This window comes from Rhamphochromis sp. 'chilingali' (assembly GCF_963969265.1).
Source record: "Rhamphochromis sp. 'chilingali' genome assembly, chromosome: 1".
NCBI classification, from domain to species: Eukaryota; Metazoa; Chordata; class Actinopteri; order Cichliformes; family Cichlidae; genus Rhamphochromis; species Rhamphochromis sp. 'chilingali'.
This window is the reverse complement of record NC_137929.1, coordinates 3,329,474-3,345,000: the sequence shown is the minus strand read 5'-3', so window position 1 is coordinate 3,345,000 and position 15,527 is coordinate 3,329,474. Positions and strand designations below refer to the sequence as shown.

At 39.7% G+C, this 15,527-nt stretch overlaps 2 protein-coding genes across 2 annotated transcripts in view; both read right to left on the bottom strand.

Annotated features, from left to right (window-relative positions):
• LOC308399148 (uncharacterized protein) overlaps nt 1-15,527 on the bottom strand; it is a 32,079-nt gene that overhangs the window by 4,184 nt on the left and 12,368 nt on the right. Inside the window, exon 11 of the mRNA XM_080886177.1 lies at nt 5,540-5,713. Within this exon, the coding sequence (XP_080742303.1) occupies nt 5,540-5,713 (174 nt within the window). The remainder of the gene's footprint in view (nt 1-5,539; nt 5,714-15,527) is intronic.
• On the bottom strand, nt 6,270-14,182 carry LOC308398089 (uncharacterized protein). The gene is made up of 6 exons (XM_080884496.1): nt 14,143-14,182; nt 10,341-11,378; nt 10,092-10,247; nt 8,640-8,729; nt 8,133-8,449; nt 6,270-7,346 (listed from the first exon to the last, which is right to left on the bottom strand). The coding sequence occupies exons 2-6, from the start codon at nt 11,361-11,363 to the stop codon at nt 7,310-7,312; spliced, it is 1,623 nt and encodes a 540-aa protein (XP_080740622.1). The 5' UTR covers nt 11,364-11,378; nt 14,143-14,182; the 3' UTR covers nt 6,270-7,309.

Sequence of the window (15,527 nt, the reverse complement as noted above, 5' to 3'; positions counted from 1 at the left end):
ACGTTCTCTACGCGTTGAGACGTTCCCCGTCCGTCGGCTAAACGCTTGATTGAAACTTCAATGCGACAGTGACACCAAGTAGAATTATAAATGTCACATAGCCCCAAACATGTCTTTTTCAAAGCCTGCGGTGAAGAGAAAGGTTGGTGATGAGCACCGACAATTTCAGGAAAAGTGGGAAATGCAATATTTCTTTGTTGAGCACAGGGGCACCCCGACCTGTCTTATTTGCACAGAGAAAGTTGCGCTGCACAAGGAATACAATTTGAAACGTCATTACACAACTAGACATGCTGAGCTGGATGCAAAATACCAGGGAGACGAGAGAGCGAACCGGGTTGCCAGTCTTAAAACAGATCTACTGAGGCAGCAAGATTTCTCCAAGAAAGCAACCAAAGAGAATAATGCAGCAGTCGGAGCCACGTGGTTAGTGAGATGATTTTAAAGCAGGGAAGCCATTCACAGAAGGTGCATTTGTCTAAAAGTGCATATTGCAGGCTGCAAATATAGTCTGTCCGGGAAAGAAAGGTCAGTTTAGCAACATCAGCCTTTCTGCCAACACCGCAGCAGATCGCATTTCTGACCTGTCAAGTGACATTTATGACCAACTGTGTGAGAAAGCCAAATGTTTCAGTGTATACTCAGTCGCTCTTGATGAGACCACAGACATCACCGACACTGCCCAGCTCCCAATGTATGTCCGTGGTGTTGATGACAGTTTTGAAGTGATGGAGGAGCTGCTCACAGTAATTCCAATGCATGGCCAGACCACCGCTCAGCAGATATTTACAAGCTGTGTGATGCCATTGAGAATGTTGGTTTGCCATGGAAGAGGTTTGTTGGAATAACAACAGATGGAGCGCCATCAATGACAGGGAGGAAACATGGACTGGTGGCACAAAACAAACTGGAAGAGGAAGGCGTGGAGGAGGCCATTGCTCTGCACTGCATCATCCATCAGCAGGTCCTTTGCAGCAAATGCCTGAAGTTTGACAATGTGATGTCTATTGTTGTGAAATGCATCAACCAAATCAGATCCAGGGGCTTAAAGCACCGAAGGTTCTGTGCTTTTTTAGAGGAAATGGAGTCAGAATATGGGGATGTGCTCGACTTCACTGAGGTACGTTGGCTCAGCAGGGGAAATGTATTAAAGAGACTTTTTGAGTTGAGAGCAGAAGTGAAGCCTTCATGGAGAAGGATGGAGTTAGTGTTCCTGTGCTAACTGATCCCAAATGGCTCATGGACTCAGCTTTTCTTGTTGATATGACACATGAGCTTAATGTACTGAACAAGACGTTACAAGGCCAGGGGCAACTTGTCAGTGCTGCCTATGACAACGTGAGAGCATTCTCCACAAAACTGGCGCTCTGGAAAGCTCAGCTCTCTCAGACAAACCTTTGCCATTTCCCAGCATGCAAGGCACTCGTGGATGCAGGCACACCATTCAGTGCTGACGAGTATGTTGATGTCACTTTGAGGCTACAGGAGGAATTTGATCACAGATTTGCTGACTTCAAGACACACAGAGCCACCTTTCACATTTTTGCGGACCCCTTCTCCTTTGATGTGCAAGATGCCCCTTCTGTGCTTCAAATGGAGCTCATTGAGCTGCAGTGCAACTCTGAACTCAAAGCAAAGTTCAGGGAGGTGAGTGGAAAAGCAGACAAGCTTGGACAATTTTTGAGAGGATTGAGCCCTAGTTTCCCTCGGCTTTCCCGAATGTTCAAGCGGACCATGTGCCTTTTTGGTAGCACATACTTGTGCCAAAAGCTCTTCTCCACTTTGAACTTCAATAAGTCCAAGTACAGGTCCAGACTTACGGATGATCATCTTCAAGACATACTGAGGGTTGCAACTGCTTCCTCCTTCAGGCCAAATCTGGCTCGGCTATGCGAGAGGAAACGCTGCCAGGTCTCTAGCAGCAAGGAGTAGGCAAGAGAAGCCATGTTCAGAAGAACAGTTCATTTTCTACAGTGTTCCATTCATGTTCAGAAGAAGGTTATAGAACTGTTAATACAGACATTTCAATCTAAATACAGCAGATATAGAAGACTGAAAGATACACACAAGTTCACTGACTAAAAATATCTTATTATTATTTTATTTATGTATTACAGATCGATTTATTTTCTTATTAATTCTTAATTTGTTTATTCATTTTTCATATTTTGTGTTAAAAAATAAAAATAAAGAGATTTGAGAAGATTGGAATTTTTTAACCATGCCTTTCTTGTGGAAAACCTAATGCGGCCCAGCCTCACCCAGACTCTGCCTGCAGCGGCCCCCAGCTAAATTGAGTTTGAGACCCCTGTCCTACACCATAAATCAGTAAGAGAGGGTACGACCTCTCTCATGGCCCCAAGTGGTGTGTGCATGCCAGAGCACTCTGGAAGGCACACAGAGTCTTTACAGACTACTAAGGATCAAACCTCTATCATCATGCAATCGATTATACAACTCTAAGCATATATGAGTAAATATTTCTAAGCATAAATGACAAACAACAATATAAACCTTACAGCTGGTTTTAATAACAGAATTCATTTGTTTCTCAAACGAGAAAGAGCTATCGAGAAACACTCCTAAATCTTTAGTTCTTAACTTTTCCAGTGGGCCAAGGTCAACATTATCTGCTAATGCTAAATAGGCTGCCGTTATTAACTAATGCTAATTTGACATGAATTAGCATTATGCACTAATGCTAACACTTACTTTTTTTAAAAATGTGAGTAGCTAATGCTAACACTATTTCCCTTAACTTTATAACAATGTGAACGGCTAATGCTAACACTCTTTTTCCTAGCATTATAACATCTGAGCTGCTAATGCTAAGTAGGCTGCCATTAGCACCTACGTCTAATTTAAGGCAAATACGCATTAGAACCTAATGCTCATATCGTTTTCCTTTGCTTTATAACAATGTGAGCAGCTACTGCTAAATAGCATTAGCTAATAACAGCAGTCTAATTTAATGCAAGTTAGCCTCATTTGCATTACAACGATGTGAGGAGTTAACGCTAAGTATGCTGCCATTAGTGGCTAATTCTAATTAGGGGTGAATAAATATTACCAGCTAATGCTAATATCGTATTCTCTTCCCTTTTAACAATGTGAGCAGCTAGTGCTAGGTAGGCTGATGCTAGCAGCTAATGCTAAAGCTAATTTAATGTGAATTAGCATCACATTAGTGAGGAGTTAATGCTAAGTAGACTGCCATTAGCAGGTAATGCTAATTTTAGGTGAATAGGAATTGGCAGATAATGCTAATACCATATTTTCTTGCTTTATAACAATGTGACCAGCTAATGCTATGTAGGTTGCCGTTATTAGCTAATACTAATTTGAGGTGAATTAGCATTATCCCCTTATGCTAACAATGTTTTTTCTTACTTTTTAACAATACAAGTAGCTAATGTGAACACTTTTTTTTTTTTATTGAATTCTAATTTTTCCCTTGCGATGTGAAGAGTTAATGCTAAATAGGATGCCATTAGTGGCTAATTCTAATTTTAGATGAGAAAGCATTAGAAGCTAATGCTAATACCATATTTTCTTGCTTTATATCAATATTAGTAGGTAATGCTAAGTACGTAGCCATTATTAGCTAATGCTAATTTAGGTGAATTAGCATTATCCACTAATGCTAACACTGTTTTTGCCAACTCTTTTCCCTTGCATTATAACAATATGAGCAGCTAATGCTAAGAAGGCTGCCATTATTAGGTAATGCTAATTATTATGTGTGTTAGCATTATCCGCTGCTGCTAGCAATGTTTTATCTTACCTTTTAACAATATCAGCAGCTAATGCTAACACTACTTTAATTTCAGTTAAACCTACTTAGCATTAATTAACTTCATTTAGCATTAAGAAGTTTTTGCTATAGGCTACCATTAGTGGCTAATGCTAATTTTAGGTAAATAGAAATTGGCAGCTAATGCTAATACCATATTTTCTTGCCTTATAACAATGTGACCAGCTAATGCTAAGCAGGTGCCATTATTAGCTAATACTAATTTGAGATGAATTAGCATTATCCGCTTATGCTAACAATGTTTTTTCTTACTTTTTAACAATACGCCATTAGTGGCTAATTCTAATTTTAGATGAAAAAGGATTAACAGCTAATGCTCATACTGTTTGCTTTGTAAGAATGACAGCAGCTAATGATATGAAGTCTACCGTTATTAACTAATGCTAATTTGATGAGAATTAGCATTATCCGATAATGGTAACTCTTTTCCCCTGCATTATAACAATGTCAGGAGTTAATGCTAAGTAGACTGCCATTAGGGGCTAACTCTAATTAGGGGTGAATAATTATTAGCAGCTAATACTAATACCGTTTTCTCTTTTTCCTTATAACAACTTGAGCAGCTAATGCTAATTTGATGCGAATTAGCATTATATTAGTGAGCAGTTAATGCTAAGTAGGCTGCCATTATTAACTAATACTACGTTGACGTGAATTAGCATTATGCGCTACTGCTAATACTGTTTTCTCTTACTTATTAAAAATGATAGTAGCTAATACTAATACTCTTTTCCGTTGGGTAACAACAAAGTGAGGAATGAATGCTAAGTTGGCTGCTTTTAGCGGCTTATTCTAATTAGGGGTGAATAATTATTAGCAGCAAATGCTAATACCGTTTTCTCTTTCCTTATAACAATATGAGCAGTTAATGCTAATTTGATGTAAATTAGCATTATATTAGTGAGGAGTTAATGCTAAGTAGGCTGCCATTAGCAGCTAAAGGTAATTTGAGGTGAATAAGCACTAGTAGCTAATGCCAATACCCTTTTCTCTTGTGTTATAATGATGTTAAACGTTAATATTGTTCTCAAACAACAGAATGAGAATGAAATATTGATTCTAACAGGGCCCATAAACAGCATTAGCTTAGCAGCATTAGCTTATCAGAGTCTCCATCATGGTCACACAAATCCTTAGCGGAGCAAAGTGGCCTACTTAGCAATAGCTGCTGTAGAAAGCAAAGGGAAAACAGTATTAGCATTAGCTGCTAAATGTGCACTTGAGAACAAATCTATTGTGAATTCAGCCGTGAATGTAGTGTTTCCAGTAAGCTTCCATTTCCAAATGTTAGCTGCTCCTGTCTGCCTCTTTGTCACACACACAGACTGAAATGATTCACAGCCTTGTTTCATCCTTCTGTCAGTGTCACTGACTGTCACTGTGACTGTGGACATACAGCATGGGAAACACACACATGGCTGATACTTGTATCTAAAGTTACAAAATGTTGTCTCTGTCCAAATATTACCTAACTGTAAGTCTACTTTTAATGAAACTCTCAACATGACTTATCAGTTATCATTAATGTTCCTGCAAACAGACTCCTTGAAGACCCCCTACATAAATATCCATGTACTATCCAGCTAGACTAGTGTGTCTGTCCCTGAAAATATTCCTGCATGTGTGATTGTTCATGTCTCATCTGCAGGAAACAAACAGGAAGTGAGTGAAAGACACAGGAAATGATTCCAGCTCTTCCTCCTATATCAGACATTCTCTCCATACCTGAGAGTGTCCAGTCTCCAGCCTGGATCCTTCAGTCCAGCCGACAGAAGCTTCATTCCTGAGGGACCTGGATGATTGTAGCTCAGGTCCAGCTCTCTCAGATGGGAGGGGTTGGAGGTCAGAGCTGAGGCCAGAGAAGTACAGCCTTCCTCTGTGATCAGACAGCCTGACAGACTGCAGACACACAAAACAACAATCCATCTGTTATCCATCTCTATAGCAGCATAACTAAGTGATGGTTCAGGGTCACCTGATCCAGCTCTAACTATAAGTTTTATCAAAAAGGAAAGTTTGAAGCTGATCGTCAAAGTAGAGAGGGTGTCTGTCTCCTGAACTCAAACTGGGAGCTGCTTCCACACCCAGTCCAACATAGCCAGGCTTTCTTTGCTGCTTTGACAAAACCTCAAATCCCAGTCAGAGATGGTGAGCATCATCACAGTGATGATCATTTCTCTGTTAACCCAGGCTTTCTGCTTCAGGATCTGTGCACGCTCACAGAACAAGGAGACCTTTAAACATCATTTCACTAAATGGATGGACTGAGCTCAGCCTACAGATGAACTGGATAAATAAAGATTTGACCTCAGTGTGCTCAGTGTTCCTGTCTATTCCTAACATATTCCTAACATGATAGCTGCACTTTAGAGCTCTAAAACTGGAACTGACACATATTTAAACTCCACATGTTACTCAGTACATCCAGTTCTGACACTCGCCCACAGTCCAACAAAGGAAACATGGAGATCACATCAGTTTGTCACCAAAGTCTAATTATTCCAGAGGGCAGTGTTGATACAACTAAAGTTATTTTTAAGCAAAGTTGAGTTTTTTATTGTCGCAGTACTTCATGTCTGAAGTATCACTTAAATGCATTACACGCTGTTGATGGCAGCAAACAAACCACCCAAACAAACAGAGGTGGGAGGCTTGGGCAGACTACGTAGGATCAGCTTGTGGGAGGAGTCAGGATAAAACCAAAGAAAGACAAGCTAACAAACACCACAGTGAAGTGAGTAGCTACAAACTGCAGGCTGATTAGTGTTGTTGAAGAAGTCGGTCTGAGGAACGTTCTTAGGATCAACAAATGACGGCATGTATGAGCCTCCCTCAAGACGCACCATCACAAGAAGAACACATGAGCTGTAGAAAAAGGAGAGACTACGAAAGCCACGGCGTTACAACGTGCACCAGCTGTTGGTCTCTCTGGAGACTACTGGGCGTGGCTGGGTAACCATGGTTACTTGGGAGTTACAGTACATGATATTAATGAAGAGTGGGAGCTGCGTTCTATAGCAAACAATTTGTTATGAGGTAATCAGCTGATCTTAGTTTAACCGGAAGCCCTTCACAATAATTGCAATGCCTTTATTTTGTACAACTACCATCAGTTCGTCTGTACTGATGGTAACTTAAAGTCACACTAATGTCGTTTAGTTTCTATAGTTTATGTAGTGGAAGTATACTACAGTACCCTGATCACTGATAGGACAGATTTATGTAGATATACACCTTTGTGTTTAACATTACTGCATTATAGTACTGTGATCTTTGTCCTTATATATGGCTATATTAGCTATACTGATGTACGTACATATAACTGGATATGTAACTTATCTATTCATCTTATTTGTCATGTATTTGTATTGTGTACTTCCTTTTTGTAAGAAACCACACACATGATCACAGCCGCAAGAATCAATCAGTGAAAGAATAAAGTGTCTCAAACCAAACCTTAAGCTCTTTATTCCACATGCTGGGATCATTTGGCCTTCAGTGGTGTTCTGGCTGACACACCGGAGTGACCACACTGAAAAAAATTTGGAGTGACATTTACTTAAAAAAAGCTAGGCAACTTTTTCCACACAGAAAGTGCTTGTAATCTTTACTCGGGCTATTTCTAAGTAATATTTACTTACTAGAACCATCTATTTTTTATGTGAAATACACAAGTAAATTGCACTGGCAATACTCATCTACAGGTTGTAACTTTTACTCAGAATACCATTGCATCCAATTACAAAACCCAAGTGAACATTGCTGATATTTCTTTGTGTTTCTTACTCATCTTTTCTTTGTTATATTCTATGTAATTATTAAGTAATATTTATTATGAATGTACTAGTTAATATTAATCGAATTGAATAAATATTCTTATTATTCTATTAAATAATAAATCAATATTTTCTAAAACAAATATTTGCAGCTTAAGAGACACTTTTATTTCACAGTTGAAATGGCATAGATATATTTAAAATATCTACATAACATTATAACCACAAAAAACATGGCCATAGAACTTCTTGATCGCAAATTTCAAAACAGAGCATATACACATATACAAAAAAACAACAACATGCTATTCAAAAACTCAGTGTGCACTGTCCCCTTTCTTCTAATCAACTTTCAGAACACATACATCAACTCTGTCCATTAACAGTTGCAATCACTACCTTTGCAGACATTCTCAGAACGTTCAGGACAGAAAGAACTTGTATAAAACTGAGCAACATTTGAAATTACTGTCAGAAAACAGACAAAATGCAAACAAATTAATTGTGCTGGACAAAAGCACAAATAACACTGGAACACTCACACTAAAAGTTTCTTGTGGAGAGACTGGACCTTTGGTGACATTTTAAGGATGTCAAGCTCAAGAAACAGCTTCTGAAATACCTCAAACGTATATTTCAGTTTCAGTGGGTAACTTAAGTTGACAGCATAGATGACACCCATGAGCAGGAGGCAAGCGTTTGTCACACTTCCGCAGTCCTCCAGAATTTCTGTCCCCTCAATGATGACCGACACGTTCACAGGATCTTGGTTTTCCTGTGCCACATTGGGATGGATTACGATGATCTTCATCATGTGATTACTGCAGTCCTCTTTCAATGCTTCTTGGCTGACGTCCTCCTGTGAAAACAAACAAACCACAATTAGAAATAACTAGAATAGATTCCAAGTAAAAGAAAAGGTTAAGAGAAAAAAAAATGTAAAAATAAAAAAGAGGTAGAGAATCTTTGACCTTCAATATATCATCACAAGTGAAGACCAGATTATAAGGTTAGACAATTTTAATACAGTCATTATGATCATCAGATACCTGATGGTCTTTGATCAGCTCCTCTCCACTCTCTCCAAGATACTCAACTAAGCAACGAATGATAATGTCCCTTCTGCCATCGACATGATGCTATTAAACCCAAAAAGAAAATTTATTGCAGAAAATACACAACATAACATATGTAACATACATACATAACAGCACATACAGATGTAAACAGAAAGTTACCCATGGAGAATGTAAGCCTGCAGCTACATTCTAACGTTGTGAAGTGTACAACTTAACATGAATTTCTCAACGATGTGTGTTAAGACAAGAGTCCAGTGCATGTCATAATCTGTGGGTCCAGAAACTGTCTCTGCCCAGTGAGGAAAGTTTTCTGCCTCATCACTGGACATGCAAATGAATTTTTTGCAACATATCAGTACCTCCTATCACAATATTAACCAGTCAAGGACAGGAATTCCCCACACACAAGAGTAATATTTTGGGAAATAATTGTATTGGAGTCTATGGGCAGCAGGAAGGGATCTCGCTGCACTCAGAGGGTCACTTTGAAAATTCTGTAAATTTCTCTGCTTTTGAGCGCATATTAAGGGAGAGATGACAGGTTTGTATACACTTGTAGAGACAATCATGTGCATAAATTGTTAATTGTGGCCACAGTGTCAGGATCAGGAGAACAGTTTCAGCCAACACAGACACTGATCAGAATAAAGGACAAGTTCAGTATTTTACACTTAAAGCCCTGTTTTCAGTTTATGATGAAATCGAACGATTTTGATTGAAATTTGGACACATGCTGCTGGCCCGAGCTTTTTTGGTTTCTGTGGTAGCACATCCCCACCTCCACAATGGCTTCATAGGTGCACTGGAACAATCCTTCCTAAAATGCATAAAACTGTCGTTTACAAAGACGTGAAACTCACCGAGTGGTCAGAAGTGTTCACTGATATGTTCACACAAAAATCGCTGCAAAAGATACTTTCCAACTGGTTTTTATTGTAGTTTTTGTCCAACTCCATTGACTTGTATTAGATGTGCTGTGATGTACGGTATTAGTCCGCCGCTATTCCATTCTATTATTCAAGCTCTCGGCGGAAGAATGTACAGGTGTAAGGCGTTTGAAAAAATAGGTCCAGTTTTACAACAAATGGTAAAACACCTGTTGGAAAGCATTTTTGCAACGATTTGTGTGTGAACATATCAGTGAACACCCCTGACCACTCGGTGAGTTTCACGTCTTTGTATGAAGCCATTGTGGAGGTGGGGGTGTGCTACCACAGAAACCAAAAAAGCTCCGGCCAGCAGCATGTGTCCAAATTTCAATCAAAATCGTTCGATTTCATCATAAACAATCTGAAAACAAAGCTTTAAGTTTAAAATAACAAACTTGTCAACTTGTCCTTTAAATAAGAGTGATACATTCTCAGTGTGTATGACCTCATCTTTTCCATTAGATTATGTAATTAAAATAATTTAGAATTTTACCTTATTGAGTGAGTCCAACATTGGTTTTATTTTGGTCCCTGCAGTCCCGCCCTTCCTTCGAAATATCTCCAGGAGTTTGGTGGTGTACCTGTCCAATCTGGACAAAAACGTTCGCTCCAGATGAATTGTGGTTATTCGCTTAAACTCCTCTTTGATCTGAAATGAGAGATAAAACACAAAATCATGTCAAAGATGACTCATGAGATCTCACATACACTTAGTTGCTGCATGAACAAGAACTGGATTTACCTGATTTTCACAGAACAGAGAAGGCCACCTCTCTAAGAGGTCTTGGATTGCGGGGCAATCCTTGACAACCTCTTTTCTTCTCATAGCGAAAGACTTCTCCATTTTCTCATTAATTGCCCTCTCATTGTTCTTCTTCTTCATTTCCTTCAGCAAATCTAGTCTATCCATCTCTAAGGTTTCCTCAGTCTCACCGAATGGCAGTGGTGGCAGATAGTTGACTTCAGCTTTTTTGGCCCTTTTAAAGCCTTTAAGTGAACCCTCTTCACTGGAGCATCGTCTCTTCAGTGTGTTCACCTCGAGCTCTGGAATGGCTAATTGGCGACCTCTTAACTTTGCCCTGTAGTTGCCCATTTTATACTTTATCCTCTGTTGCCAACCATATAGGCCATTAAAAGAACCTGGCTCTTTGAGGCATGGGTATTTTGCTACCAAGGCTTCAGCAACAGCTAAAATCTGGACACCAGTTGGATATGCTGTGAAGCCAAATATAGTCTCTGCAAGCTTCTCAAGAATGCTACTAGTTACGCTTGGGTTGTTCAAAAGTGTGCCATCATTTTCATAAGCTTGCTTTCCTGCTTCCAGTGCAAGGTCTATATCATAAGAGAAGTCTGGTATTTCAAACTTAAATGGCCATGGCTTAGACCTGTAGGATGGTCCACTCTCATCTGGGGAGGACAACAGGATTGTGTCGCATACAGATGAGGAGGAGCTTGCTTCTGTAGATAGTGGAACTGGAGATTCGACTTCTGACATGTCCACAGTAGTGAGACTTAAGATTACTGGTTCAGTTTTTACTACTTTGAGGTTAGCTTTATCTTGTACTTCCTCAATCGAGGTCAAAGTGAAGAACTGACCATCGAAATCCATGTCCTGGTACATAACAGTGAATGGTCCTGTAATATCAAATGTCTCTCGAAGAACATCATTGAGGTCCTGAAGTGTGCTTGGGATGCCTGCAGGTAAAAGTAGTTTGTGGACATCATCCTCCCCAAAAATTATCCGCAGTTTCGCTGAGGGTGCCATATCAACAGGAAGAAGCTGCAACAACAGAAGAGAAATACAGACATTTATTCACAAGCTTCTCTCCTCACATTTCAAAAAGATAGGCAAATGTGGTGCTTTAAAGTTGTCAGGCGTCTTCCTGCAAGGGTGTATGAAGCCAAAGGATAAAAATCTTTAAGCTCTCTTTGCTCAAGTAACTGCACACTCCCTGTGTTCTCCAGCTCATAACTCCTCAGGTGTTCATTGTACCATGTATTTTGTTGTCTCACGAAAAAAGTCAGTTTGTTACAAATCACCATTATCTGTAACACTTCAGAAAAGTCAGGCAGTCCTGCAGTGGAACCACAACACAACAACATTCCCACTGCATAGTTGGTGCCTAAACTGCACACATTATTGGCAACATGCACAGCTGTAACAGCAGGGAATCTGCATTTCACCAGGTCTTTTAGATCATCCTTAAGCACATCTAAAGAGACCTCTGTTGTTTTTGTGACCGCAAGTGATGGTTTGACAGAATGTGATTGATGATATGCAACCATGAGCTGGTGCTTATTTGCAAGAGACAGCAAAATATTCCTGAAACAACCAGTGTGTCTTACCACCTTCTTGAAAAAGCTGTGTTTGGCCTCGAATCTCATTGTCCAGAGGGCAGCTAGGGGGCCAAATTCCCGAATGAGCTGAGGATAGTGCTCAAGGAAATGGTGCTTGGGAATGAGCTTATGTTGGGGGAAAACATCAAGGAATCTGCTTCGGTGTTCTGAAATGATGCTGTCAAGATAGCAAATGCTTTCTTCAGTATGGGCTCGAGACATGACAAGGTCCACAATGTCTTTCAGTGTCATCAGCATCTGCCATACAGGCTCTTGTTGGGGTACTTTTAAACCTATAATCAGAGGCAAAAGACGTAATAAGCACCAATTTTCATGTGCGTTGCCCCCTACTGATTTTCGAGTCGAAAAGTTAGCAGGAATGAGATGAGGGCGATTTGTTTTATCACTCCACTTGTATGGGAAATTGGAAATGGCATCATTCAGTTCCATGAGAGAAAAATATTTTTTCTTGATCAAGTTATCAAATGCCAAAGCCAGTTCCACTGGAACAATACCCTCCAGCAGATCATGTAAAACATCTGGAGGGTAACCAGATGTAACATGAAAATGCTCAAGTTTTTCTGACAATGCACACTGTTTTTTTACACCATAACAATGAGGGTGATCTGGACTAGACACAGCTGTCTGTACATGCAGTGTATGTTGATCTTTGGTTCTTTGATGAAAAGACCCAGATCTCACTTCATTGGACTGAAACTTGGATCGCTCCCCAACACAAAACCGGCAGATGTATGACCCTGCAAAGCTTTCGACAAATCCTGCCACAGAGTGCGCCCCCAAATTATCTGCCACCACACTGACCACAGTCCCTTTAATGGCTTTCCCTAACGCTGGAACAAAAAGACCATCTTTCTCCAAGCTTTGGATATCTGTTAACAGTGGCTCTAAAACTCGCTGGAATCCAAACTGCTTGGTGTCTTCAGCCTTACACAGAATTGCAAGGTAGATTGATGTCAATGTGGAACGTAATTGCACCGGAATGTTTCCCAACACCCAATAGACAGCTGTGACTTTGTGCTTTTTTCGAGATGTCCCAAGAGGATTACATACCTCAAAGTCATCAATGTACAGGATGAGACTCACTCTGTTCTCCTCTACAGAGAAAAACTTGTTGTTTTGATAGTGAGATCCATCACGAAATGTCTGGTACTTAAAGTCATTTTCAGTTTTTTTTTCGCCTTCAAATGTGTTTTCTTGAAAAGACTTACTTAGGACCTGCACCAAGGAGGGCAATATTGGGACATACTGGAAGGTTTTGCCCTTTTTTTTATCAAGTATGTGTTCTTCTGGTTCAACAACTGAAAAATGCTTCTTCATAAATTCTCTTCTCTTGTAATAAGTTGTGAAAGGGCCACCTGTCCCCAAGGCAGTACTTATAGGGTGTGTCTCACAAAGATTTTTCACTAAATCTGAGATAATGGCTGGATCCAGATCACAGTTATGGCTTTTCAAGGTGGACACCACCACATCTCTTAAAAGTGGACCAGATGCAGAGGTGGATATAAACTGAAGCTCATCTACTATTTCATCAATGCATTTGTTTGGGACATTGAACATGCTTTCTAACTTTAAAAATAGATGGCCAAATTTCTCTTTTATATCTTGAGACAACTCCTGTGGTTCCCCATCCCAAAGCTCTAAGCTCTCTTCCACATAGGTCTCATCCTGAGCAAACATGGGTTCATTAGGTTTGCTTTTTAATACTTCAGTTTTAAAATCCTCAAGGGTGTGTGACTGGTGTTTTCTGTGTCTATGTGTAGCAAAGGTGGAATAAATATTTGTACTGAAGTTGCAGTCTTTGAAGACACATGCAACTACTTCAAACTTCCTTAAGTGGTTGTTAAGATGCTCAAAATACTGCTTCTCTGAATTAAAAAAAAACAGAGCAGCAAAGTAGACAAGTAAATGAAAGAGGTCCACTTTGTGTGACCATCTTCACATGGTGTCGAGACAAATGGGTCTTAAGGGCATTAAATGTTTTAAACGAGCAAGGGCAATCAGTGTGAAGACAAGGGACTGACTGGCTGCGACCACCATTTCCATGCTTTAGTCTGTAGTGTTTTAACAATCCCAACCTCTTCTCTGACTCAAAGCTACATATCTTACACATCCATCTCATGTTGTGGCACCTTAAACAGACAAATTATGTGACAAGTTAAACCTAATCGTTACTAATTTGATCTTACCTTGTGGAGTTCAAATTAGCAGTCAGAAGGTCCTATGTTCTGTAAAAAAAAAAAGAAAAAAGAAAAAAAAAGAAAAAAGGTTATCTATATGCTTTTCAACTAATTTCTACTAACTCAAGGATGCACACTGATATTATTATTATTTTTTTTACATATGTTAGTTCGGTGGCAAATTTAAAACAGGTCAATATGAAGACTTGAGTGAAATCGAGTGCGTATATCGTTTTTTGTTTTGTTATTTTTCAAAATACACCTCATGGCAGCTGTGCAGCAATTATTTTAAACTGGACCGTGGTCGTTTTATTCACAAAGACGTTAGTTAAGGCAGCAGGCGTGTGTTGTTTAGGTGGCCATCTAAGCTGTAAAGTGCTGTGGGAAATTCTGGACATACCTCCTGCCAGGAAAGTTAGTCAGCAAGTCTAGCAGGAAAATACACTATTTGCTAGCGCAGCTTCTTTCAGTGCGGAGAAACTGACTTAAGTAGGTGAGCCAACAGGAACGTACAAAGTTTGTTCCGCTTAAAACTTACATTCATGGTTCTACTTCTTCCCGTTTCCGTCAAGTCTGCCAACCGTCGAAATGTGGACCATGGTATGTCTGAAGAAAGACCGCTCAAATGTGGGGAGGGGCTTTGACGTCATGCTCCGAATGCAGAGAAGGTGGCCATATTCACTGATGTCACTCCATTACATTTTACTTGGAAATATCAACTAATTAAGCCAATGAATTGGTTTAGTGAATATTACTTGGATCGAATGATTCAATTTACATACAAAACTGAGGACACATAATTACAAACAATCCTCAAGTAATGCACTACAAGAAAAACTGCTATTTTAAAGTAATAGCACTGAATTTGTAATTTTTTGTAAAATTTATATAGCTAATTGAAATAATAATTACAGGGCCAAAAAAACATTTTTTTCAGTGCAGAGTGCTAAAGAGTGAATCGGACACACCAGTGTCATCTCTGATATCTCCACTACATTTAATCGTCCTTCAGCTTGTGGCTGCCGTTAGCTGGTCTGCTAGTTAGCTGATTTGCTATTTAGCCGGTGTGCTAGTTAGCTGGTGTGCTAGTTAGCTGATTTGCTATTTAGCCGGTGTGCTAGTTAGCTGGTGTGCTAGTTAGCCGGTTCGCTAGTCAGCTGGTGTGCTGACCAGCGAACCAGTAGGTTACAAGATGAGCTTGTCTGTCTGATGAGCCAGCTCTCTCTGTCTTGGTCATTTTGTCCTTGGGCAAAACCTAACCTACCACTACAACTGTAGCTTACCTCCACCAGTGTGTGAATGTGAGAGTGAATGAATACAGGGAGTGCAGAATTATTATTTTTATTATTTAATTACTTTCCTTTAAGCAGCTGTTCAGGCTACTAAACTCATCC